General features: G+C 42.9%; 1 protein-coding gene across 5 annotated transcripts in view; it reads left to right on the forward strand.

The window, feature by feature from the left end:
• The window catches only part of TRIO (trio Rho guanine nucleotide exchange factor), a 362,171-nt gene that overhangs the window by 244,134 nt on the left and 91,717 nt on the right, over positions 1 to 26,320 (forward strand). For all 5 annotated transcript variants that reach the window (XR_009210507.1, XM_032135420.2, XM_032135421.2 and 2 more), the window contains exons 26-33: positions 233 to 302; positions 904 to 993; positions 4,005 to 4,097; positions 6,988 to 7,099; positions 8,843 to 9,033; positions 10,975 to 11,076; positions 14,769 to 14,911; positions 15,495 to 15,594. Coding sequence is in view for 4 of the 5 variants with exons in the window: in XM_032135420.2 (XP_031991311.1) it covers positions 233 to 302; positions 904 to 993; positions 4,005 to 4,097; positions 6,988 to 7,099; positions 8,843 to 9,033; positions 10,975 to 11,076; positions 14,769 to 14,911; positions 15,495 to 15,594 (901 nt within the window). In the remaining variant the exon portion in view is untranslated. The remainder of the gene's footprint in view (positions 1 to 232; positions 303 to 903; positions 994 to 4,004; positions 4,098 to 6,987; positions 7,100 to 8,842; positions 9,034 to 10,974; positions 11,077 to 14,768; positions 14,912 to 15,494; positions 15,595 to 26,320) is intronic.

Genomic DNA, 26,320 nt, shown 5'->3' on the forward strand with positions numbered 1-26,320 from the left:
TGAAGTATATCCTTAGTGAACACACTAGCACTTTCCCAGAAATAAACTTGTTAGAAAGTGTTTGAAGGCTAAACTGGCTAGCTGTTTGAAAGTCACAATAACTTACCCTAGTTAAGAGCTACATGTTTTGTTCATTCTTTAGGGGGCACAGATTTCTCAATTTCTGGCATATCTCACTAGTAAAATGTTTTAAAACACCTTCATAATATGATACCATTTTTATTCTTTGCAGCATATTCCTAAAGGAGCTGGAAAAATATGAACAGTTGCCAGAGGATGTTGGACATTGTTTTGTTACTTGGGTAATGAAACCTCAACCGTTTGTTCTCTCCCAGCTATTAGGTGACGTTGAAGGAAGTTAGGAGGGATGGTCTTCATTTCCTTTAAGTCACTATCTTCTACTCATATCCATACTTGCAGAGAAATAGACTTTACCTCAAAGAATTGCATACTTCAACTAATTGTTTTTGTGGAGTGAGTTTTTTTATTGGCCCTGTTGATGGTTTGAAATAGACTATTTAGTGTGCCAGGCCTCCGCCTGACCCTGGGGATTTGCTGATAGGTGAGTTCCCAGTCCTTCTGGGGGATCGTCAAGTCTAGAGGGGAGGCAGACAGGTGAACATGCGGTCATGCTGTCCAAAGCCCACAGCCGGGTCTGCACGCGCCGCTATGGAAAGAGAGGACAGGTTCTCAGCCTGACATGCCGGGGTCGGGGAGGCTACTGCAGCTGCATGCTGTCAGAACGATGTGTTTCTTATTTCAGTAGCTTTCTTTTTAAAATAGGGTGTCTTCACCTTGAGGCTTAAATTTCCATTATCCATACTGCTGCTTTTCTATATGAAAGTTTATCATGCGTTGACTTGTTATGGTTTAAATGAGATCTTTTTTTTTTTTGGCTTATAGGCAGACAAGTTTCAGATGTATGTCACATATTGCAAAAATAAGCCTGATTCTACTCAGCTAATATTGGAACATGCAGGGTCCTATTTTGACGTGAGTAATAGATTCCTAAAGAGACCATAATTTTCCAAGTTGTGTACATAAAATGTAGCATTACTCATAACTTTCATCTAACTGATAGTACAATATTTTCGTTTTTGTCTATCATGTTTATATTGGGCTATTCTTCTATTGTCTTCTGTTTTTAAAAGATCCTACACAAATACTGGAAGCCTTATATCTGTAAGAAACTCAGATTGTAATATATAGATGTATGTTTGTGTGTGTGTGTATATTATTATTTATATTCAATCATTATAATGTCATTACTATTTATATTCAATACATTTTTTCACATGTAATATTGTACACAGAAGGTATAAACTATTAAGCTTCTTTTCCCCCTCAGTAAAACAAAAATAATTGTGAATCTTTATATTTTTCCTATTTTAATTTCATGATGTTATGGATTTTCAAAAACAACCTACCAGTAGAGTTTTACAAATAGTGCCATAACACCTAGGATAATGAGAAGGTTAACTAATTGCGTTCTCATTGGAGTAAACGTAGATACAGGTCATCTGTGTTTTGAAAGCTATTGCAGCAGATTATTCAGCACAAAAGGGATGGAGCTTTAGAACGTGATACACGGAGTGCTTTCTGGGTTTCCAGAACTTGGTCAAATATGTGCCAATACATTTTGATTGAAGGATAAGGTGCTATTGAATAGTGTGCATAGTTTGGTGCGTAAGGTTGTGAGGATGTTGGACTTGTTTTCTGTCTTTACACTTGTGCATGGACAGGTGGGATCATCAGCTCTTATCTGAAAGTCTGGGGAAGTAGAATAAACTTTTCAGTTTCTATCTTTGAGATGAAGCCCTACCTGTAGATGACCCTATTTTAATTGTCGTTCTCTTGACCATTACATTACACATTACACATCACTGCCTTTGTAAATAGGAAGCCTTCTCCCAGGCCAAAGTGGCCTTTTCTTTTTAATATTTCACATGATTCTAGGTCTTTGCCATCAGACGAAATTCAGCATCTGTATATGGAGTTAGAAATATTTTAGTATTAAGTATTTCACTTAAACAGTGAGAGCACATAGCACATATAATGTTTGGAATCAAAGCCATTTTAGAAACCCTTATGCCCCAGCAAAAGAAACTATCATCAGAGTGAACAGGCAACCTACAGAATGGGAGAAAATTTTTGCAATCTACTCATCTGACAAAGGGCTAATATCCAGAATCTACAATGAACTTAAACAAATTTACAAGAAAAAAAAACCCTCAAAAAGTGGGCGAAGGATATGAACAGACACTTCTCAAAAGAAGACATTTATGCAGCCATCAAACATATGAAAAACTCATCATCACTGGCCATTAGAGAAATGCAAACCAGCCACAATGAGATACTATCTCACACCAGTTAGAATGGCGATCATTAAAAAATCAGGAAACAACAGATGCTGGTGAGGCTGTGGAGAAATAGGAATGCTTTTACACTGTTGGTGGGAGTGTAAATTAGTTCAACCACTGTGGAAGACAGTGTGGCGATTCCTCAAGGATCTAGAACCAGAAATGCCATTTAACCCAGCAGTCCTGTTACTGGGTATATACCCAGAGGATTATAAATCATTCTACTATAAAGACACATGCACGTGCATGTTTATTGCGGCACTGTTCACAATAGCAAAGAGTTGGAACTAACCCAAATGCTCATCAATGATAGACTGGATAAAGAAAATGTGGCACGTATACACCATGGAATACTACGCAGTCATAAAAAAGGATGGGTTTGGGCCGGGCGTAGTGGCTCACGCCTGTAATCCCAGCACTTTGGGAGGCCAAGGCAGGTGGATCACGAGGTCAGGAGATCGAGACCATCCTGGCTAACACAGTGAAACCCCGTCTCTACTAAAAATACAAAAAAATTAGCCAGACGTGGTGGCGGGTGCCTGTATCCCAGCTACTTGGGAGGCTGAGGCAGGAGAATGGCGTGAACCCAGGAGGCGGAGCTTGCAGTGAGCCAAGATCGCGCCTCTGCACTCCAGCCTGGGTGACAGAGCGAGACTCCGTCTCAAAAAGAAAAAAAAGAAGGATGGGTTCATGTCCTTTGCAGGGACGTGGATGAAGCTGGAAACCATCATTCTCAGCAAACTAACTCAAGAACAGAAAACCAAACACCACATGTTCTTACTCAAAAGTGGGAGTTGAATAATGAGAATACATTACACAGGGAGGGGAACATCACACACTGGGGTCTGTCGGGGGGTGGGGGTCTAGGAGAGGAGTAGCATTAGGAGAAATACCTAATGTATGTGACGGGTTGATGGGTGCAGCAAAACACCATGGCACGTGTACACCTATGTAAGAAACCTGCATGTTCTGCACCTGTATCCCAGAACTTAAAAAGAAACCCTTATGCCCTAAAACATATCTTCAAGAATAAGAGAAATCATGCCTGAGAGATTTCACAATTTATATGCTTTCAGTATTCATTGTACAGTTGGTTTATTTTTTTTTTAGAGGTTTTCTGTTACAGCTTCCTCTGTTCTCTAGGCTATCTGATAACCTTTGATTATGCCTCTTACCAGTACGTTATTGAACATCTGTATGGTGCTCATTTAACTCTAAGCTCTGTCCTAGGTGCTAGCGTAAAGTGATGAGTAGCACAGACAGGGCCTGTCTTCACAACAAGGAATACAGCAAGGAATACAACCAGTTGTAAAGGAATACAACCTTTACATGCAATATAGATCATTGCATGTAAAGGACATAATTACAAAATGTAAAGTGCAAATTGTGGCATTAAATGTGGGACTGAACAGTAATGTAGATCTTCCTGCTCCAAAGTACCCCTTCCTCTCCAGAAGTAACATTTTAGAAGCAAAGAAGTTTGTGTTAATAATTTAAAAGCCTCTTAGGAAAAGGAAACTTTATTATTTCAGCATGATTAAACAGTTGTCAGGTACAGTATTTGGAAAAGTAATGTGTCTTATGGCCATGATTTAATAGTGTAGCCCTATGATAAGGCTTGTTTCTTGTTTGATTTTAATACAGGAGATACAGCAGCGACATGGATTAGCCAATTCCATTTCTTCCTACCTTATTAAACCGGTTCAGCGAATAACGAAGTATCAGCTGCTTTTGAAAGTATGTATAATGCATCTTCGGCCTGTGAAATTTTATGAATTATGTATTATTTTGACATTTACTATATATTTAGATAATTACCCTGAATTTTTTGAAACACCTAGTCAATTAATTTTACTTTTTAATTCATTAGTATTTATTGCCTTGCCTAATTTCTCATTGCAGGAGTTAAATGAGAGTGTGTGTCATGATTATGCATCTGAACTGCACTGACTGACCCTAAACGTAAAATGAGAAATCATCAGTTCTTGATATTTTAGTACCCTCAGTTCCCAGCTGTGGCTTGCTGACTGCGGGCCAGGCATGGTGTACTTTGGTACACTTCGCGTATGTTGACCTCCCAACCATGCTAGTCTGCAGGAATGGAAACTAGCCTCAGTCTGTAAGGAGTGTGCCCAGAATCATCACTCACACCTGTTAACAGGCTCAGCTCTGAACACAGATCTGGCTGATGCCCAGGGCTTCCACTGAAGCCACGGAGAACCCACGCCCAGGAGGCTTCCTCTGTCTTGTTGCTTGTCCCTGATGTCACACCCCTCACAGCACACCTTGTTCATACAGATTACAAGTATTGGAGTCAGGCTGACCTCTGCTTTTTATTAGTTGTGAATGACTATAATTAAAATCACATTTAAGGAAACAGTAGCAATTAGTCTTGACAATAGAAAGGTAAACAAAACTTAGAATTAGTGCTAAGAGTTGTCACAAAATGTATTATATATAATCAATACACATTTCCTTGACTACATAAAAATTGACCGCTTTTGTCTGGTAATGTTCAGCATACCATTTTCTCAGCTGGTGAATGTTATTAAGCATTAAAATGTAGAAACCATGCATTCATCCCAGTGATGGTATTCTATGAATCCTGCCGTGTTCCAGGTACTGTCCTAGGCTCGACAACGGGAAGTTATTATGTAATTTGTCTAGATATAAAAGAAATTTAGAAGATGGAGTTACGAATGCCTGAAACTCTTCTTTACCCTTTTTGTTAGTAGGAAAAATCTAGAGACAGTAACAAGTGGCCACATTGTTTTGTGAAAGTGATACTATTATGGGATTTTTCAATTGGAAAAGCTCTCCTGTACTTTCATATCAAAATTCCATTAAGTGATTTTGTGACCATCCCCGCAGAAATATATAGTTACTATGAATGCAAAATAAGTCAGGAGGCTAATTTGTTCGTATTCAAATTTGTCCTATCTAATTTTGCTATCTAACTCTGCAAAGGCAGTTTACCTTTTAGTGTCCTCAAGATGTAAGGATTTTGTTTTCAGCATGTAGTTCTACTAAACTGGTGCTTAAATTTGTAAACCTCACCTTACTCTGCCAGAGGTTCTTCAGGAGAACAGTAATAAGCTCCCTTAAGCTCCCCAACAAGGAAGGTTTTCTGCCAGTTATTAGTAGGCTCAGTACACTGCATTTGTGAGCAGTGTTTGCCATGCTGCTTAGAATCACAGGTAAACACCATCTGGTGATGAGGGAAGATGCCCATCGGGCAGCTGAATTCCTCTCAAGCAGCCACTGGGAGACCAGTGCTAGCTGCAGTGTCATACCTCTCTTTTGTTGACTACCAAGACACAAAACACTGCTGTTGCTATTACTGACTGATAGTAATTATTAATACACCGGTAAGAAAGTATCTTGGCTGTAATCCCAGCACTTTGGGAGGCCGAGGCGGGCAGATCACCAGGTGGGGAGATCGAGACCATCCTGGCTAACACGGTGAAACCCCGTCTCTACTAAAAATACGAAAAAAATTAGCCGGGCCTGATGGCGGGCGCCTGTAGTCCCAGCTGCTTGGGAGGCTGAGTCAGGAGAATGGCGTGAACCTGGAGGGCAGAGCTTGCAGTGAGCTGAGATCGCACCACTGCACTCCAGCCTGGGCGACAGAGTGAGACTCCACCTCAAAAAAAAGAAAAAGAAAAAGTATCTTGGAGCCCACCAGAAGGTGAACTTACTGTTCCTGCTATCATTCATTTAATTACAGATGTTTCTCTAAATAGCTCTGCAATGTAATCACACACATAGGGCTCCCCAGAGAGATGTAATTCAACCATTAGAGCTTTTCTAAACATCCTACGTGAAAAGGAAATGCATTTGACTGTAAGTACTCATGCGGCGTTACTGTTCCTGCTGCATGGATTGGCTGGTCCAGTTTAGATGGGGTGTTGCATTCATGGCTCCAGGGTGCAGAGTCACACTGGTATTGTGTGGTAAACGCACAGTTGGACCTGGCACGGTCATCAGCTGTAACCAGTAGCTGATCATGTGTTACATAATAATTAAATATTTCTATTTGTTTGTTTGTTTATTTATTTATTTATTTATTTAAGACAGAGTCTTGCTCTGTCCCCCAGGCTGGAGTGCAGTGGCACAATCAAAGAGGGAGGGTGCACCCAGGTTCATGTGATTCTCTTCCCTCAGTCTCTCAAGTAGCTGGGATTATAGGCGCATGCCACCATGCCCAGCTAATTTTTTTTTTTTTTTTTTTTTAAGTAGAGACGGAGTTTCACCATGTTGGCCAGGCTGGTCTCGAACTCCTGACCTCAAGTGATTCACCCACCTCAGCCTCCCAAAGAGCTGGGATTACAGGCATGAGCCACCACACCCATCCTCTGTTTATCATTTTTGAGGCTTGATTGTTAACAGGTGTATTAATTCCATCTAAAACTATGAATACATCTGGCTTACTCTGATTAGAACAGGACAAACCCTGCTATCCATTGAATAAAGAGGTAGTAGTTCATTTCTATGAGAACATATGCCCAGTTGACCACACTCTGTTCTTATCTTGAAAGCCGTGGGCTTTCATAAACTGTTTCTGCCAAGGTCTCATCGGCAGAGCATTCTGCAGTCTTTACCTAGTTTCTGTTGTTTATCTTTGCAGGAGCTGCTGACGTGCTGTGAGGAAGGAAAGGGAGAGATTAAAGATGGCCTGGAGGTGATGCTCAGCGTGCCGAAGCGAGCCAATGACGCCATGCACCTCAGCATGCTGGAAGGTAAAGGACCCTCCATACCCCAGTGTGCGTTTATGCAGTTTCTAATGACACTGTTTGTAAATGGATTTCCTGAACCCTAAAAATCCCAGCTTTATGTCTCTATGTTAGTGGTTAAGAACATTTCTTAAAGAATCGGTGTCATTGCCTTTCTTAAGGACCACATAAAATGCTTCTATACTCATTGAAAGCCTTTCTGGTCCCTTCACTGGGAAACAGCCTCTCCACACTCTGGACTCCAATAGCACTTTGTGTCACTTGCTGCAGGCCACCTGCTCTCCCTGTTAGAGGGATGAGTAGGTGGGTGTATGGATGGATCAAACCCCAGGACAGTAAAATCCTTAAAAGAATGTGTTGCTTCCCCATCTCTGTATCCATTGCATCACTTACTAGAGCCTGGAACATAGTAGGCACCAGATATTTCTTTGTGTCGTTGAATTTGGTGTGTAACATGGTACCAAGAGAAAATTAGATAAATATGTTTCAGAATTATAGCAATTATAATTTCCATAAATGCCTCTGTTTAAGAAAGCTCTTCCTGTGGTGCAAAGCTTGGTTCTTGCCAGGCTACACAGAATAAGTTATAATCCTGCCCCAAATGCTTTCGCTAGCCTGTGTCTTTATGGGTAACACTGAACATAGGTGCTGCTTTGGGTAATAAGACCCAAAACTCAGAGGCCAAGCAAAACAGATTTTTCTTTCTCTGATGTAAAATGCTGATCTGGTATGGCAGCCCTTCATGATGTCATCCAGGACTCAGGCTGTGTTCCAGCTAGTTTCTCTCCATTCTAGTTGTTTTTCTGGCTGGCTAGGTTCCGGGGTGTTTCAAGACCATGCCAACATTCCATCTAGCAGGAAGTGGGGAAGAAGGTCAGGGAGAGAACTCCAGATGGGCAGACACTAGCAGTGGTACCCGCTGCTGTGCTCACTTCCCCAGAGCGTAGGTACCCAGCTGCTTTTAACTGTGCATGGGGCCGGGGAATGGAGTGCTTATTTTGAGCAGCCCTAGTGGGAGCTTCTACTATGAGAGAAAAAGGAGAGAGTGGAAGTCAGGAGGTAATGGGCAGCCTCTGCCCCAGGGCTGGCTTTACTAAGCCCTGGTGGTTTCATAACCAGGTGATAAAGCAGGCCACTTCCATGAAGAGAGGAGCAGTAGTGAAGTCCAGAGCACGACTGATTCACGTGCACAATGTCACATTCAGAGGAGGGAGGGTGCACCAAGCATGGGCAGCCAGGGACTTCTCCAAGAAGCAAGACCAGGACAGGTCCTTGAAGAAAGGCTGGACCTGAGCAGAATGTCTGGGAAGGATGCTCTGGGCTGAGGAAGCAGAGAGAATCAAGACCGAGGCTGGGAAGTAGGTGGGGGCTTAGAGGAGACTCGGAACTGTTCCCGAGGAGGCGGTTTATGTGGTGGGATGCTGCAGGAGAGAGCTGAAGAGAAGTAGAGGGTGGAACCAGATCTCAACTGTTGCAGAGGCCCACCAGAGGGGTAGAACTCAAAGAATAAAGCCATGAGGAATCGCAGAATGTTTTTGAACAAAGGAAAATGTATGTAAAGTGGTGTGTTAGGAAGAATTATCCTCTGTAGGATTGGTCAGTGGCGTGGAGTCAGGATCAGATGCGAAACTCTTATCTAGGGTTGGTTGATGGGCATTTTTAAAATGTTGAAAATAGTAATAATGCTTTTTGTGCATCATTTTTTATTTTCCTTTTAAATTGATTTGCCTCCCTTTTTTCATGTTGTAGGGTTTGATGAAAACATTGAGTCTCAGGGAGAACTCATCCTACAGGAATCCTTCCAAGTGTGGGACCCAAAAACCTTAATTCGAAAGGGTCGAGAACGGCATCTCTTCCTTTTTGAAATGTCCTTAGTATTTAGTAAAGAAGTGAAAGATTCCAGTGGGAGAAGCAAGTACCTTTACAAAAGCAAATTGTTTGTAAGTATAGGCGTTTAGAATTGTAAGTCTAAAGGTAACAAACACAATTGCAGTCTTTTTGTAGGTAGAGAAGAATTGTTCATCGTCTTCAGTTTAACCTCATAATCTGTCCTGAAATGTCCAAGTCTGAATTGTGATAGGGTTTTCATCTTCAGTGAAATTATTTGCCACCCTCAAGTCCACTAGAGGGTGCTCTGTAGTTTATAGACTTAGGAAACTTGCTCTTCTTAAATCCCATATCATATAACTGCAGGATAAGAAAACATTTCATAAGTGAAATCATTTATCTCCGGTGTGCTTAACTAGCTTTATGAATAAAATAATCATGTCTATGACTAAGTTCTTATTATAATTAATTTTTCAACCATAAACATTGGAGTATATGGAAACAGCCTTACTGGGTGGCTCACTGTAGACTTACCATGCTGAGGTTTGATGTTTTTTTCATTAAAAATAAATGTATGAAATATAAATGCATAAGTAAATTTATGGTTGTTTTATAACAGTGAAATGTCATTATTAGAGAAAATATATGTAAGCCAAAGTACAGTTTGAAAGATCCACAGCCCCAGCTACGTGGAGACAGCTGCCCCTGAGTGCTTGGCAGATCCGGTGACGCATTTTAATTCATACTTAACCTGTCGTTGTACTTCTTGGCAAGAGCAACATACCTGCTGCCATTTTGTGACCGCTAGCTAGCCTTACCAGCCTCCTCAAGGGCAGCATCGTCTCTGGATCCAGTGTACTTCCATCTAACTTAGTGGGCTGTTTCTCAGAGGCTTATCCATGCAGGGTCGCTGGGCAGGGCCGGGCAGAGGGGACGATTGGGTGGCACTAAGGAGGAATCATCATCCAGAAAAGAATAGAAAATGCCAAGAAGGTGGGTTTCTTTATGGCAGATCTCTTATAAATACTGGTAAATGTTTGCAATTTGGACAACTTACACATCATACTTTTTGTGATGTCCATATATAATGAAAATTCCTCAAGTAATAAAATGTCCCCAAGTATGGAAATCATCTGAGTAATAATCTGGAATTCACAGGTTCCAACTGATGGTTTTCATACCATTTTGTTTGGCTTATGTCCTCCTTGAGATCGTCTTTTGGATCACAGCTTGCCTGACATCATTTTAGGTCACATTCTGACTGGAAAGAAAAAAATGCAACGTTGCTGGCTAGTAATTTCATTAGCTGGCTGTAATCAGCCTTTAGAGACCAAGCTTATCTGTTTTAGCAGCCAATACGTCTTCACTTAATTTATCTTTTAGAAGTTAAGATTCCCTCAGAGGCTACCTCTGGAGCTCTGAATGATGAATCACTTCCTTTGCTGGGGTGGAGAATGCATCAGGGGGACCTTGACTGTGGGGGAGGGGCTGAAGCTATTGACCTTTCTCTGCATGCTTCCGTGTTCTGCATATATTACAGAGGGATTTTGCCTCTTAGCCATTAAAATTATTGATGAAAAACTAAAAGCTAATGCTATTGATAAGGAAATTGGAAAATAACTAAGCTGTTAAAACATCATTTGCCCTCTGGGAAGCTGCGTCATTAATGCTGACGAGAACATGGTGGCAGCCCTTTTGCAACCAGGAAAGACTCATTTTGCAGTTTGTTGCTTGCAAGATTGCAAATAGTCAAATCTTGATTGTCAGATAGTAGGATTTTCACATGTTGGTTTCCTTCCCCTGAATTTTTTGCTCGTTGACCTGCATTGGGGTCTCCAGTAAGCGACACTCACAGGAAGCGAAGGATGAAACCAGTCACCTGTAGCCTAAGAACACAATGTCCTCATTATAACTCACATGAGAGCTGAGATCACTAGTGACATTCTTATAACCTAACATGGCCACAAGTAACCAAAACCTGTTTCCTTGGTCTCTGTTCTGCATCCTTCTAGAATTTTACTGTCACCTAATTATATAATTGTCTTTTTATCCAGACCTCAGAGTTGGGTGTCACAGAACATGTTGAAGGAGACCCTTGCAAATTTGCACTGTGGGTGGGGAGAACACCAACTTCAGATAATAAAATTGTCCTTAAGGTACGTTCATTTGAAGCTGGGAATGTGCTGTTTGAAACATTTACTGTGGCCATCCATGCTTGCTTTTCCGTTGTTAAAGTATACTGGTTTTCATATTATTTTATTATTATTTGTTGTTTGTGTGTGTGTGTGTGTGTGTGTGTGTGTGTGTATTCTATTCAGATTGGTGACTACCACAAAAAGAATAGTGGAATGAATTCAGTTTGGTGTTCTGGTGATGAAACAATTTGAGCTAAACTTTCACTTGACTCCTGAAAGGGCAAATGAAGCAAGGTCTTTTTATACTTCCATTTTTCCAGTCTTTGAATTCATTGACTCTATAAGAGATGCAGGAAGTCAGGGTACAGGAGGAATGAGATACTGACCAACAACTCTCATTGCGCACTTGACCTTCTCTTTCGAAAGGAAAAAGTCACCTGGTGCATTTCTGAGGACCTGCGACAGGAAGTCGAGGCCAACCGTATCCACAGTCCTTACAGGGTCCTCAGCTCTGTGTGGCATAATAGTTTGGGGACAGAGGGAAAGAGGAATGATTATTAGTGACAGGGTTTGATACTGTTATGATTTAAAATTCAAAACCACTAGGGATGCTTTAGGGTATATAGTCTTTGGGGGAGGAAAATATCTTGGAATATTTGATTTGAACTCTGTTTTGATTATACTAACCTCTCCTGGGAATGGTCAAGAGCTCTAAGGTTGTCTTATGTACTTCCCTCCTCTGTGTTTGAGAAAATACAGATGGAACTTTTGGAGCCATCTGGAAATGCCATCAGCGGCTTTGGGATGTTTTGGGGGATGGTGGAGCTAAGGCTTGTCAAGTATTGGGAGATGAGCCAGAGTGTAATGGGACTCTGGTGTATGAACCTGCATGTCATCCCTTGTGTCTCTTGCATGCCTTTTCATCTCTTTGGTATTTTCAGTGACTGTGAGTTACTCCCCTGTACGTCAGCCTTCTAGAGCCTGTTCTTCAGTGGAAACCATCGTGTTCATAAGATCTTTGTTCATATGTGATAGTGGGTTGTTTTGCAGTGAATATGTGATTACTAGCCCAATGTGTTCTGGCTAGTACTGGCATAAAGCCCTATTTGATATCAGTTGCACCGACAGCTAAATTTAAATAACCGTATTTTCTTCCTAAGGTCTGACATTTTAAGGTATACTCGAAACCTGAAAACTTGCAACTTATATAAATCGCTTATCCAGACAAGCTACAGTGGCAGATGCCAAAAGGTGCTTCCAAAAAATAGTGACAGATACTTTAGCCAGATGTGGACTTTCATTTAGGATGTCATAAAATGCTCATGGTACAGTTGACAAATAAGACTCTTCTCAGGCTTCGCCAGGTAGAATTTTTCTAGGGAATTTTGGGTAATACCTTTCTGACTTCCAAGGAGAAAGTAAAGGAAACGATGTTCTCATTAATTTCAGGGATTGCTGCATGGTGTTGGTGTAGTGAGGCAGGTGATGGTGATGGTGGGGATGGTAGTGTAATGATGATGTAGGTGGAGGTGGTGGAGACGGTGCGGTGGTGGTGGCAGTGAAAGTTTAGGTGGCAGTAAGAGTCCAGATGGTGGTGGTATGGATTTTGGTGGTCACAGTGGTATAGTATAGGTGGTGGTGAGAGGGTAAGGGTGTAGATGAAGGTAGTGGTATAGATTTGGTGATGGGGGTATTGGTCCAGGTGGTGGCAGTGGTGTAGATGGTGGTGACGAGGGTATAGATGGTGGTGGCATAGACTTTGGTGGTGCTGGTGGTGGTGAGGTTGTAGATGGAGGTCATCGTGTAGATTTTGGTGGTAGTGGTAGTGTAGATGGTGGTGAGGGTTTAGGTGTTGATGGTGAGGGTACAGATTTTGTTGGTCTAGATGGTGTGGTGAGAATGTAGATGGAGATAATTTAGATTTTGATGGTAGTAAGATTGGAGATGGTGGTGAGGGTACAGGTTGTGGTGGTGAAGGGGTAGGCAGCGGTGGAAGTAGAGGCACCGTGCTGCTGGTGTGTGCGCTTATGGTGGTGGAGAACGTGAGGGGAATGGTGGTAATGGCCATGATGATGTCCTAGTAGTTGTAAAACAGAATTTTGGTTATTTTCACTTCTCTAGTCTGGAAAGGAGCGTTTTATTTTTAAGTCTTAAACAGATTGCGACTACCCAGAGTATGAAATGAACTATCCCTTCTCTTAGCCAGGTAGGACCTTGGTATTTAGTACTTTACCTCAATTACCTTTCTCTTACTATTTCTGAAAAACTGACATCTTTTTTCCTTGTTTAATTTCTTTAAGGTTAGGAGAATTACTCTCTCTAAGTGTAACGATCAATTCATATGATAATTTTATTTCTGAACCATATTAACAATTTTCCTCAGTTGTTTCCCAACTCTGCCACATGTTCTTTTGCAGGTACTTCTCTTTAGTTGACCTTCCAAATACTTTTAGCAGGCATTTAAATTCCAACCGATTTGTAGTTTTTAGAAAAGTTTCTTCTCCTGAGTCACTTACTTTGCACACCCGTTGCCCGGTCACCCTGCCTCCTTCCTGCCCCCTCGCCAGAAGACATTGGTTTTCCTGCTGTCCTATGTCACCCCGAGGAAGAGGGAGCAAGAGGCTGCCTTTACCCATCATTTTTTTCCCTGTCACTACTTGTTAGTAACGTTAAAGACGTGTCCTCTGGTTAAAACGGTTTCTATAGAAAGAGGGTGATCAATTTTAATATCCTTTCCCAACATGGGCTTTGATTTTCTGTTTTCAAAAACAGGATACACAGTGAGAAATGCTGGGTGCTCCCCATTTTGTGACCTGATGTACGATGAGTTATGACAGTTAGGTTAATTATAACTGCAGGGAATTATGCTTATATCATAGGAGGTTGATATCTTCTGTGAGGAAATTAGAAAGCTGTTAGTAAGGCCCGGAACATGCAGAAAGAAAAAAAAAATAACTCCTTTGAGGCAGAGTTAAAAAAAAGTCTGGATCAAGTGATGCCGCACGTGCTCAGTCCGCAGGTGTTTGCTGAGAATCTAGTCTGTGTGGTTCTCAGAGGACATTTCTTGAGAGTTGTAATGGAGTCAAGGTGAATCTGCCATCAGGGATTGGCAGTTGGTGAGCTTGGAATGTTGGGCACATTTCTTCTGTCCACACCTCAGTTGCTCATTTAGAAGACAGGGCTCCCACCCGCAGAGTCCTGATGGGAGTGGATGACAGCATGCGGGAAGCCCTCGGCCAGGCACAGGGGGCTGGAGGTGGCGGCAGCTGCGCCGCTGTTCCCTGAGTCCAGCAGAGGAGGCCGCAGGGCTGTGGGGATTTGTTCAGTTTCCTGCTGGCAGTTTGCCTGCTGCTGACCAGTGCACAGTGTTTGCCTCAATAGCCTCAAAGGCGTTTTGGTGGCAGTGAGGTTGGCTGTGTTGGTTTATTTGCCCAGGGCTGCTTAAAAGGTCTTGGGGCTGGAGAATGATGGATTATTGCAATAGTCAGAGATCTGGAGTAATATACATGCTATAAAACAAAAAAGGTTTTGATGAAAACATTTTTAAATAGTCATTTATTTGGTAGCATATTAAACATCGGATGTGGTTGTTTTTCTGCTGAAAAGTCATTTTGAAAATAGAAACTCAAGGAATGCAGGAAACCTGGGTGTGGTTAGTGCAAGATCTGGAAAGGGCCCTTCCGTATCCTAAGCAACGCTAACACCTTGTTAAGGCTTCCAGTATAGAGAACAAGCAGGACTGGATAAAGCATATCCGCGAAGTCATCCAGGAGCGGACAATCCACCTGAAGGGAGCCCTAAAGGAGCCCATTCACATCCCCAAGACTGCTCCTGCCACAAGACAGAAGGGAAGGAGGTGCGTGCCTGGGCGCCACTGGAGGTTTGTGGATGTGGGAGAGAGGGGCGAGGCGGTGTTAGCTCACCCTGCTTCAAAAATCCTTTCTCTCAAACATTTTGAGGAATATGTTTTTAAAACTGCCATTTGTGGATAACATCATTCTTAGTAATGAAACTGCTTTGTCAGAGATAAGAGCCTCTATTGTTTTAGAGTAAATGAAGGGCTGTATGCAAACCTCTCACTGTTTTTGCCTTTCTCACCCCGAGCACCATACAGGGCACATGTGTAAGTCATGCACATGACCTTGGATAAGTTATAAAGCATCGAGATGTTGTTGTTTTCTCATTTTTCAAATGGCAACGATCGTATCAACTATATTTTATGGTGATGGGAATCCAACAGGATGATATATTTTAAACACTCAGCACAGTGCCTAGCAGAAAGCCTGTGTTCAGTGAAGGGTGCCTTAACCATTGTCTGCATCCTGGCAGCAGCAGGCACTCGCGAAGGCTGATATGCACCTCATTAAACAAATCAGTTGCTTCTCCAGTGACTGCCAGCTCAGCAGCGTCAGGAACTAAAGGTTTCTTTGCACCGCCAGGGATGGAGAGGATCTGGACAGCCAAGGAGACGGCAGCAGCCAGCCTGATACGATTTCCATTGCCTCACGGACGTCTCAGAACACGCTGGACAGCGATAAGGTGAGTCATTGACGGCACTTTGTGTGTGGAGGGGAATGTGGCTAGTCTCCGGTCAGAGCAGCCCCCTCCTTTCTGTTACTCACAGTTTGTCCTCAACATTTTCAAGCAGTTGATACGTGCCAGGAGTAGTGCCAGGATCCCGTGGCGGGGCAGAGACTTGGGGGATTGGGGTGAGAAGACTTGAACCCTAAGGATTCAGGAGAAATCATTCCACTCTTTCCATCCTGCCCTTTGCCGGTGCCAAGGGTGTTACGGGACATTCGAGGGCAGCATACTTAGACTTTTTAATCTTACTCCTAAGCAGAAGAACCTATCATTTAAAATAAAATCCTACACAGAACACCAGCGTATGTTTTAATTTAGGATCTTTAAGATGGACAGCACCCCTCCAGTGACTAGGAGGGACACAAGATGGAAATAAAGAGTGTTGCTTACAGGTTCTGGGGATCACACGGCACCCCTGGAGGACAGGAAGCATGTGGGGAGAGAGGAGTCCTTGGGCCAGATGCCTTATTGTGTCCAGGACATTATCCAAACAGGTTTGGCACAGGGTATCTCAATCAGTGGGCTTAGAGCAAGCAGGCACGAGTTTCAGGAGGTCATGCTGTGACTAGGAAGTTGTCACTCTGGCATATCTGCACAGTCCGCATGAGGTGTGAGTGTCAGCAGGGCCAGTTAAGAAGGTCATATATGGCTATCCCTTAGAGGAGTGGTCACCAGAAGGAAGTTCTGTGAAGCAGAGATCAGGACCTACCACATTGAAGGCCTGGGAGGAGATGCTCCTGTTATGAGAAAGTCCAGCTTCTCGGGGCTCATAGTGATGCCAAGGCAGCGTAAAATAGTAAGAACTCATGGCAGTGTAGAAGCGGAGCTGCTCTGATGGAAGTGGGGGCTGTGGCCTTGAGATGCCCTCTCAGAACCATAATGTGCAGCAGAACATAGAAAACCTGCCCTGGAATTGGCAACAGTGATGACCACTGTGAGCTAGATCTGATTTTTATCAAAAAAGTTTATATAGGTATATCTTCTTCAGAAGCAGCCTAGAGTGTCTCATGATTTTGTCTGATATAATCCAAAAAACCCACAAAGTAAATTGCTAGTAGAATTTGGAATCCTGGGTTTACGTGATGGACAAAAGACAAAATGTTCTCTGTCAGCCAGTGGGGAACGTAAATGTTAATGAAGTCTTCTGTTCCTGCCAAGACTAGTGTGTTCTGTTATATTCCTAGAATGCTAGACTGAATTCTTTTGTTAAAAATTGACAGTAAATAGGGGGTTTATTTATGAGCCCAGAATTACTGAGCTTCTCATTCTCCAATACAAGTCAGACCTCATTTCATGAGACCTTTGTCCCCATCATGAGACCCGGGAGTCTATTCTCTGCACATCATTTCCGCAGCCCACTCATTGGTAGGAGGGAACAATGCCCTGATCTCACCGTCCTTAGGAATTGATTCAGACAGACGACAGAGTCCAGTATTTGGAAGGTTATTTCCGTGGCACATCTTTTAGTCCCAGACTGGCCTTTTCTCAGTTGGTTTTGCAGAAGGTTTCATGATACGTAGTGTTCTAGTTTCTAGGACAGGAGTCAGTAGATTTAAAATCTTGCTCTGCTGCAGTGATTCCATTTTCAATATCCTAGTTTAAGTGATTAGATTTTTTTCTCATTATACTTTTTGGGTTCACTAAGCAATAGGTCCTAGAACTTAGAGTGGTTAGAATGACAAGACCAGAGAATAAAAAGAATTTCTTATTTTATTTTGTTCAAGGCCCTATGTATTGGCATTCAGCAAATATTTCTTGGCATGTAGTAAAAAGAAATAAGATAAATGACATGTTCAGGCATCTGATGCCTAATAGCATTTCTCCCCGAGACCCCACCTATGGCCATTGAGGTTAAAGAAATAAAGTTTGAGCTTGGAAACACTTTGTTAGAGTAATATTGATAAATTTTTTATTTTATTTTACTTTTTAATAAAGTTATCGAGGGGATTATCTGGTGAATTTACATGAGGCTGCCACCTGAAAGGAAAGTTGAATCATAGTTGCTCAAGTGTGTAGGAAAGTGGCCTGCATTCAGGGCATTTCCAGACCGTTTGAGATCACCGTCAAGCCCCAAATTCCCATTCTTAAGATAAACTCCTAGGGGTCTGCTCTGGATTTACCCTAGACATGAGTTCAAAAGTTTATTCTTTTAAAAAAAAAAAAAGTAAATTTTTTGAATGAAATTGCTAAAGAACTAAGTGGAAAAGTTAGCTTTGGAGGGTTCCTTTTTTGGAAGTTGGTCTAAGAGGCAAGGGTAACTTGTTTCCTTGCGTAGTTTACGGATAAATGGGTGCCTGGGAGTCTGGAAATGACCCCTCTATCCAGGAAGGGGCTCTGGAGTCTCCAGTTCATTATTCCGTACAGAGTTGCTGGTGCGACGACTGATCTCCTGCGTGTGGAGAATTCCTTGGCTGGTACCCACCTCCTCTCGGCCCCAGCACAGCCCTGGCCCCTAAGGCTCATGGCTGATTGGGATTCCCCAGCAGCTTGAACAGAAATAAGTCTCTATCCTTAAGTTAGGAGTAGTGAAATTAGCACGACTTCACATCTGTTATAGCATATTAGGGAGGGCTTACGTGAACTGGGAATACAGCAAATTATATTTGTATCCAATGAGAGAGGAAGAATAAATCTACCAGAAAAGTATAGGTTTGCCAAAAAAAAAAAAAAAAAAAGCATAATTTTATGCTAGCAGTCCACTAGGGTATGAAAATGTTAAGAAAACTCCCTATGAGATACTCTTTATCTGTGAAGATAATTCACCAGTTTCTCTTGACGTCATCTGATGTGTTGTCCCTAAACTTCACTCCTGAGCTCAGAAATCCCTGAAGGGTCAGCCGAGTGCGCGGTGCCTCACGCCTGTAATCTCAGCACTTTGGGAGGCCAAGGCGAGCAGATCACAACGTCAGGAGATCGAGACCATCCTGGCTAACATGGTGAAACCCCGTCTCTACTAAAAATATAAAAAATTAGCTGGGCGTGGTGGTGGGCACCTGTAGTCCCAGCTACTCGGGAGGCTGAGGCAGGAGAATGGTGTGAACCCAGCAGGTGGAGCTTGCAGTGAGCCAAGATCAGGCCACTGCACTCCAGCCTGGGAGACAGAGCAAGACTCCTTCTCAAAAAAAAAAAAATAAAATAAAATAAAAAAAAGAAATCCCTGAAGGGTCTCTCCTGCCAGTTCCGCCATCGCCTCTCCAGCCCCGCTCTTGGGAGGCTCTTTCTTACTGAGGACCGCAGCCTGCCACGCAGCGATGCTCACCCTGGTATTCTCATGGTTGTTAACCATCTTGAAGGAATGACACTCCAGACTCAGTTTCTTAAACAGACCTGGCGAATTTTCTTAATGCCACTTGCTGAGAGCATCGGTCCTTAGTAGGCTCTAAAGCACAGAAAGGATGAAATGTCGTCTCGTGAGAACAGAACCACAACGGGTGTCTTATTCTGTTCTGGAGACCCGCATTTGGGATTAAACGGCGTATGAGACTTGCCAATAAGTCAGAATTTGGAGAGGACGTACCCATGCGGCCTTACAAACAAGAAGGTGCACGTTTGCTGCCCACATGTGCCTGCGTTTGTGTGTGCTCTGCTTCTGTGAGGTTTTCTCTTAGCCATCTCCCTCCTTATGCCTCTCCAGTAGAACAGTTGAGGGTCATTAGATGACTCAAGAATACATTTTGAAAATCAAGGACTCCATCCTTTCCCTAGTCAGTTTGCAAAATGCACTGTCCCTCTGAACTAGGCTTAACCAGCAACCCCATCTCCGGTGACGGTAATTTTCCTGAGTCTCGAAGTTCTTTCTGTCCTACGTAGTTTAAGTTTAAGCAGCCTCTGATAACGCAGGCAGATGGATCTGGCAAGGGAAATCACTTAACGACATTCTGTCTGTTTGACTTAATTTATGATGTCTGTTATTAGTTAGTTGTTATCATGGAATTTGGTTTCATTTCAGAAACTGGGCGGGGGGATGTTTTTGACTCGGCCTCTTGGAGAATTCTGAAGGCAAAAGTTATCTCCCAGGGCTGTTAGTAATTCTCAGATGAGGCACACAAGGTTTAGGGAGAGTCTGAAGGAGGGGCCCTGGAGACACTGTCTTTCCAGGGAGCACTGTCAGCAGAGCGGGGTTTAGCCACAGGCCCCAGCAGCACGTTTCCTACTTTGAAAACATCAGTTTTAAAATATGCCTTCTCTTTGTTCCAGAAGTGAATTTAGTACTGATTCTTGCTGATCTCCGTGGTACTTAGCCTGATACAATGATCTTATGAAAATATAATTTGGATTCCAAAGAAATCAAGTGCTTTCCAGATTCTTATCTCATCTGTCCTGAGTGCATCTCCCTGCGGTAGGGAGGAGAGCACTGAGCCAGGCATGGGGCACTGCAAAGATCCAGGCCCTCTGCAAGGCCTCCCAGCAGCAGAGGGCCACAGCTAGACACGGAACATGCATTTAATCATCTGTCATTTTCCAGGCCTTATTATTTCATGCAAGAGCTGAATTTGGAGCTCAGTATTTTTACTAAAGAAACATCTTTAAAAATTTTTCCCTGTCTCTTCCTTATTAGTCTGTGATTTATAATCATTAAACTAAAATCCATATTACAAAGAAAATAAAAAACATGGGACTCAAACTGTATTGTAGAACAAAGCATCTTGAGGCCAACATGGAAAAATGGCCGAGGCGAGATGAGGTATCCTGTGGAAAAGCTGGCCCGAGCCAGCAGGGCCCAGGTGTGAGCTGTCGTTCGAATCTTAAGCCGTATGGTTCTTATTTCTAATGAGTGAGAAATTCCGTTGAGACTGATAACTTCATGTGGAACCCCTGTCCCAAGCTTATAACGTGAATATATGGATTTACATATTTAAAAACATAACTGGTTTCAGTCACTCTGTTTTTAAATTCCTGAGGCAGGATCGCACTTTGTCGCCCAGGCTGGAGTGCAGTGGTGTGATCAGAGCTCACTGTAGTCCTGAACTCCTAGGCTCAAGTGATCCTTGCCTGGTCCGCCAGGTAGCTAGGACCATAAGTGTACACTACTATGCCTGGCTAGTTTTTTTTTATTTTTGTAGAGACAGGATCGAACTGTGTTTCCCAGGCTGGCCTCAAACTCCTGAACTCAAGCAATCCTCCCACCTCAGCCTCTCAAAACGCTGGGATTATAGTTGTGAGCCCCACTGCATCCAGCCAGTTTCAGTTATTCTTAATGAAGCCTTAGTACTGTGTTGGAGACATGAGGTTCTATGTATTGTTTTTTCTTTTCTTTCTTTTTCTTTTTTTGAGATAGAGTCTTGCTCTGTCTCCCAGGCTGGAGTACAGTGGCACGACCTTTGCTCACTGCAACCTCTGCCTCCCAGGTTCAAGTGATTCTCCTGCCTCAGCCCACCTTGTAGCTGAGATTACAGGCACGTACCACCACACCCAGCTAATTTTTGTATTTTTGGTAGAGATGGGGTTTTGCCATGTTGGCCAGGCTGCTCTCGAACTCCTGACCCCAGGTGATCCACCCACCTCGGCCTCCCAAAGTGCTAGGATTACAGGCGTGAGCCACTGTGCCTGGCCAAGATTCCGTGTATTTTAAAATTTAGGAAAGCAATCAGCTCTTTCTGTCAAGTGACGTTCTACACTCCAGGAACTTGGTTGGACTTACATAAATTGCAGCGTCGAGGTAGTATGTAAAGTAGTTAATGCCAATACATTTTGAAATATGGCCTAATTCACCATCTTGGGTAAGGGTATATATCTAATGATGCTTGCATTCAGCCTCCCGAGGTTGTCTTGGAATCCTGCGTTCTGCCTCTATTCAGCGCATGGAAGGCGTAGGGCTGCGCGGCCAGGCACAAAGGTGCCCCACACCCTCCCCTCTGGCTGGAGCTGCTCAGAGAGGATGCTGTCTGCCTCCTGGCCAGCCCAGGGATCCGAGTTTCCCAGGACCTCAGATAAGTTTGCCCCATGTAAGCATGAAATTGAGTCATCTAATTCAGAAGCCTTTTTCATAGGATGGTGCTTATTTTAACATCCTTTATAAAGAGCACTCCCAACCGCAGTTGACCTTCCTCTGCTCAGAGTGTACCTGGCAGTGGCATAGCATATACAACACATGTAAGAGCAGGCAATCAAAAGCGAGGATGTACCCACCAGCAAACCTCTGGCCTCTGCCTCAGCAGCTGGTGGTCTTGGGCAAGTCACCTCACCTCTCTGAACCTCAGTTTCCTCATCTGTAAATGGAGATGATAGTACTGCTCACGTATAATATATTTAGATCAGTGACTAGCATGTTCTAAGCACTGAATAAATATTCAGTTTCTGCGTCTCTGTTATACTGATGGCTTCCTCCTGCCTCACTCGGGCTGTTGGCCGGCATTGCTGCTGTTGCAGGTTACTGTCAGTTTCAGCCTCCCCTTCCTTCATCTGCACACTCGTGGGGCTACAGTGGATTTAGCTGTTGATCGTATTGTACTTGTTAGGATCTGGAAGCTGTCCTAAGAATGAAATGCTCTACTTCAGTGCCTGGCCTGATGAATTGTGGTGGCTCAACTGCAAAATTCTGTGTGTAGAATGGGCACAATTACTGCAGAAGGGGGAGAGTCTTGCGTAAAGCACCTTTCCAGCTGTTCATCTTTCATCTAGCTGCATGCGTATACAGTGACCTAATATTCAAAGGGTGGGTTCATTTATTCTCAGATATGTATTGGCCACCCACTGGGTGCCGTCCCCTTGATAGGCATTCAGCGCACAAGAATGAATGAAGGAGACAGAGCCCCGCTCCCCTGGCGAGCTCTGAGTGATGGGTTCCATGTGACATCTGCTTCCTTCTTTTACTCATCTTTGTTTTCTGTTTTTCTAAGTGATGTGGCTTTTTGTAGTATTTTTTAGATGAGTTTTTAAGTTCTCTCATAAAACCACAAACTGAATGTCATCTTTGATCATTTCAGTTACCCAGTCAGAAAAACAAAATCCCCCAGGCAGAAGTAGAAAGCCTCAGTTCTAAGAAAAGACAGATTTTTTTTAAGTTTGGTTAGAAATATTACAAATTAAGTGTTTGTAAAATAGTAGAGCACTGAAAAGTGCTATTTAATGTAAATTTTACATAACATGATCAAAGTTACAGTTGGAGACAGTGATAAAGTTATGATTCAGACTTGAAGCAGGTGTTTATTCTGGTTGGTCTTCCTGGTGAGGGCCCAGTCAACTGATTAACATTAGCTGGTTGAGGTCAGCTAGTTAACATTAGATCTCAGATCATTGTCCCTCCATGAAAGACAAAAAGAGATATTTCAAATTAAGTTTCCTGAATAAAAGATGGCTTTGGTCACTCAGGAAATACAGCCAACAGGTTTCTTTGGCTAAGAAACTTCTTAAATTGTCCTAAGAAGTTTCTTGCTTTCCAGAGCCTAGGGGAGTGCACTAAGTGAGGCAGGTGTTTTTCAACTGTTTGCTTCTTCCCCGTGCTCGTTCCCTTTTCCACTTCATGGCCAAAAAGCGTTTACCTGGCACACCGCAGGGCCGCCTGTAGGGCCTGCACAGTACCTCCGGCATTTCTCATTGGGATATGCTAAAAGCAAGAATACAACGTTGGTCCAGGTGAGCTTCTGTGAACCCTCGAAGCCTAATGCATGGGAGCTGCCATGTCTCTGGTTTGCCTAACCTTTTTAGTTGTATCTTTTAAATGCAGCCTTTTTTCATCTATTTCATTCCAATTCATGTATATAACATAACACACTCAAGTCTTCCAAGATCACCTTTCACATCAGAACAGCAGTGTGTGAGCATGTGAGTAGACAGTGGAGGGACTGGCATCCTCAAACACTGTCTTCACTCATTCTTTTCCAGGTACAGTGTTGAGTATGGTGAGCTGCTGGTTTTGAAAACTTTTTTCTCACAGATTTTTTTTCTTTACTTTAATTGCGGTTAAAAAAAAAAAGTAACATAAAGTTTACCGTCTTCACCATTTTTATGTCCTCACAGGTTTCTTTCTGTACCCCTAGTGTGTCGGAGCCTATCACAATAGTCCTCCTCTTTTAAACTCTAAGTGGCAGATTTTAGTGAACGCTTCTTCTTGGAATTTGGCCATATGTAAAGCAGCTTGGGCGTTGGCGTGAGCACGGAGGGCCTGTTGTTCACGTTAGAACAGCTGCTGATCAGCCCCAGTCTCCGTGAAGTTGCCCTGTGGAGACGCTTGGGTGGGTGAGAGCCTGGGGCATAATAGCATTGATTAGGGAAATTGTTCTGGCTGCTTATAGTTGCCCTTTTTTGTAACCATTGCTAGTAATAGCACTGTACTCTAATTCCCTTTAACCAAGTAATCATTTTTTGGCCTACTCTGTGTGAAACCTTCACGGAACTGCAAGACCCTTTTGTGAGGTTTCTGAATGACTGAACTGTAGTGGGCTGTAGGATGTGACAGTTCACGGGAGTTAATACACTTTGTTCTTTAGGGGAAAATGACTTTTATTAGGCCACATTCCCCTTTTGCTTTTGAATTGCTCTCAGAAAATTGGTCAGAACCCACCTGCAATTGATCTTTACCACATTAGACTCTTGTTCTTGAAGTAGAATTGTTTGCAGCGAAGACTGCATCACCCACCACACCAGTCTGAGAGAGCCCCCTCTTCCTCAGGCAGAGCTTGGTAATTGAAACCAGGTGTTGCCGCTGTCTCGCGAGAGCCATATGTTCTTGAGCCATACATGCCTCATTGTAGTGTCCAGGGCGGGGGTGTTCAAAGGAGCAAAGGAAGACGTGACAACTCGCAGTGTGAGAAGTCCCCAGCCACATTCTTGTTAGTTACAGCCATTAACTACGTTCATCCAAGACAGTGATATGACATGGTTTCTTTGGAAAACATGAAAAGTAGAATTCTATTCTGTGTGGTAATTGTTGAAGGTTCACATGCTTGCAACCAGAGATGAGTATTTCATTCTCTCTGGTGAAACACAGTAAGTTGTTTATTTTCAGTAATTCTGGGAAGAATTCGGAAAAGGAACCGATTTGATTTTGCTAATTGTCCATATGTCTGGGCCTAAAGAGGGACGTGGTGTAGTCTTTGGAGGAGGCACATTGGTGGTGGGTCCCTGGCCCCTGGTCCAATTAAGGCTGTCTTGTTGTCATGCTTGTTAGTCACCACATTCATTTTTTTAATAGTGAAAAGTTGAAAGGTTTAAAAAAATGTGTCTTCTGATATGAATCTCTCAAGTGTTAATGTGAGTCGTGGAAAGTGAGATTTTCACAAATTGCAATCCTAAATTCAATGCATGTGGTGGGGGGCCATGATAGAAACCCAGTAAATATATAGAAGCAACAAAGATACTATGAGAACTTGCACAAAATATGGTTAGAAAGAAAAGGGAATTTTTAAACTAGATAAATAAAATGGTAACTCTTTCAGCTGGGGGTAGAAATTCTCTGAAAGCCAAGACCTCCGTCAGACGCAACATACAAGATAGTGGCTGAATGTTTTCTAGTTCGGAGTTTAATTTTTCTTAAAAAGCAGTAACAATTTGCATTGCTTCCTCAAAATAGTTATTACAAGTCTTTTGTACACAACAAAGTTTTTTTTTTTTTAAATTAGCAAACCTGGTTTCAAAGATGTTTTGCAGCAATAAGTTAAAAATATTCAAATGTGAGCATTGAGGCGCATCCACAGGACAGCTCTTCTCTGGACTAGAAAACACCCATTTAATCCTCCCCTTAGTGGTGTGGGGCCTCTCTTTTCGGGTAAAGCCAGTTGATTTACTGGGAGATAGGAAGATTTTTAAAATAATTGTAACGCCGTTTGAAATATTATTCTGTTGTTGGATTTTCTTAACAAGTTCTCAAAAGCCTTTAAAAAGGAATTTTAATATTGTATATGATTCTTTGGCAGAACATGCTTGATTTTTATTTCTTATGGCCTGTCAAGTACACAGATGTTTCCAATAGTTTTTGATTACTCTTTAAGGGCCTAAAAAGTCAGTGCCAGAAATAAAGTCTAGCTTAATCCTCCTTCCTGGGCAGCCCCTCTCTCCCCTTCCCACCCTTCCCCCACTCGCAGCCCATGGCTTTGAGCTGTCTGGAAAATTAATAAGACTCTGGAGAATGAGGCAGCCAGAGGGCAGGTGATGAGACAGTGCACTTCCCAGTGTCTGGGAGTGGGGGCTGCTGGAAGAATGTCAGGGAAGCCCAGTGGGTTTCTGCTGGGAGCTTCTCACATGCGTTCAGTGAAGCAGTGGGTGGCATCATTGGGGAGCTGTAGCCAGACCCAGAGGCCTGGGAAGGGCAGGTCCAAGGGGCCGTGGCAATCTGGACCCTCGTTCACGGCCTGCAGACCGGTCCTGTGTTCCCGGAACAGGAAGCACCCCAGCTCTAAGTCACAGGACTAACCACTCCATGAGCGTGGTTCTATAAGGAAAGTTCTTTTCCAGGCTGGGCCTCTGCCTTTGAGCTTTTAACATTAGCATCTTTGATTGTCCAGAGACCTGTAAAATTTAGCATGGGTTTTCCACAGAGAAGTTTGTAAGACTGAGAAGGGGATTTATGAAAATTTTCCTTGTGGCCTAGCAAAGCTGATTCACTTTGTCGATACTGTGCTTCATGGTGGAAGAGTTTGGTTTTGTTTTGATCTTTGTGGTTGTCTAGTGGACATGTGTTTCTTATTCTGAATATCTGAACTTTCTCTTAAAAGACAGGCTCCTACAACAGGAGGATAATCAA

Source organism: Hylobates moloch, unplaced genomic scaffold (assembly GCF_009828535.3).
Source record: "Hylobates moloch isolate HMO894 unplaced genomic scaffold, HMol_V3 SCAFFOLD_17, whole genome shotgun sequence".
In the NCBI taxonomy this organism is placed as follows: Eukaryota; Metazoa; Chordata; class Mammalia; order Primates; family Hylobatidae; genus Hylobates; species Hylobates moloch.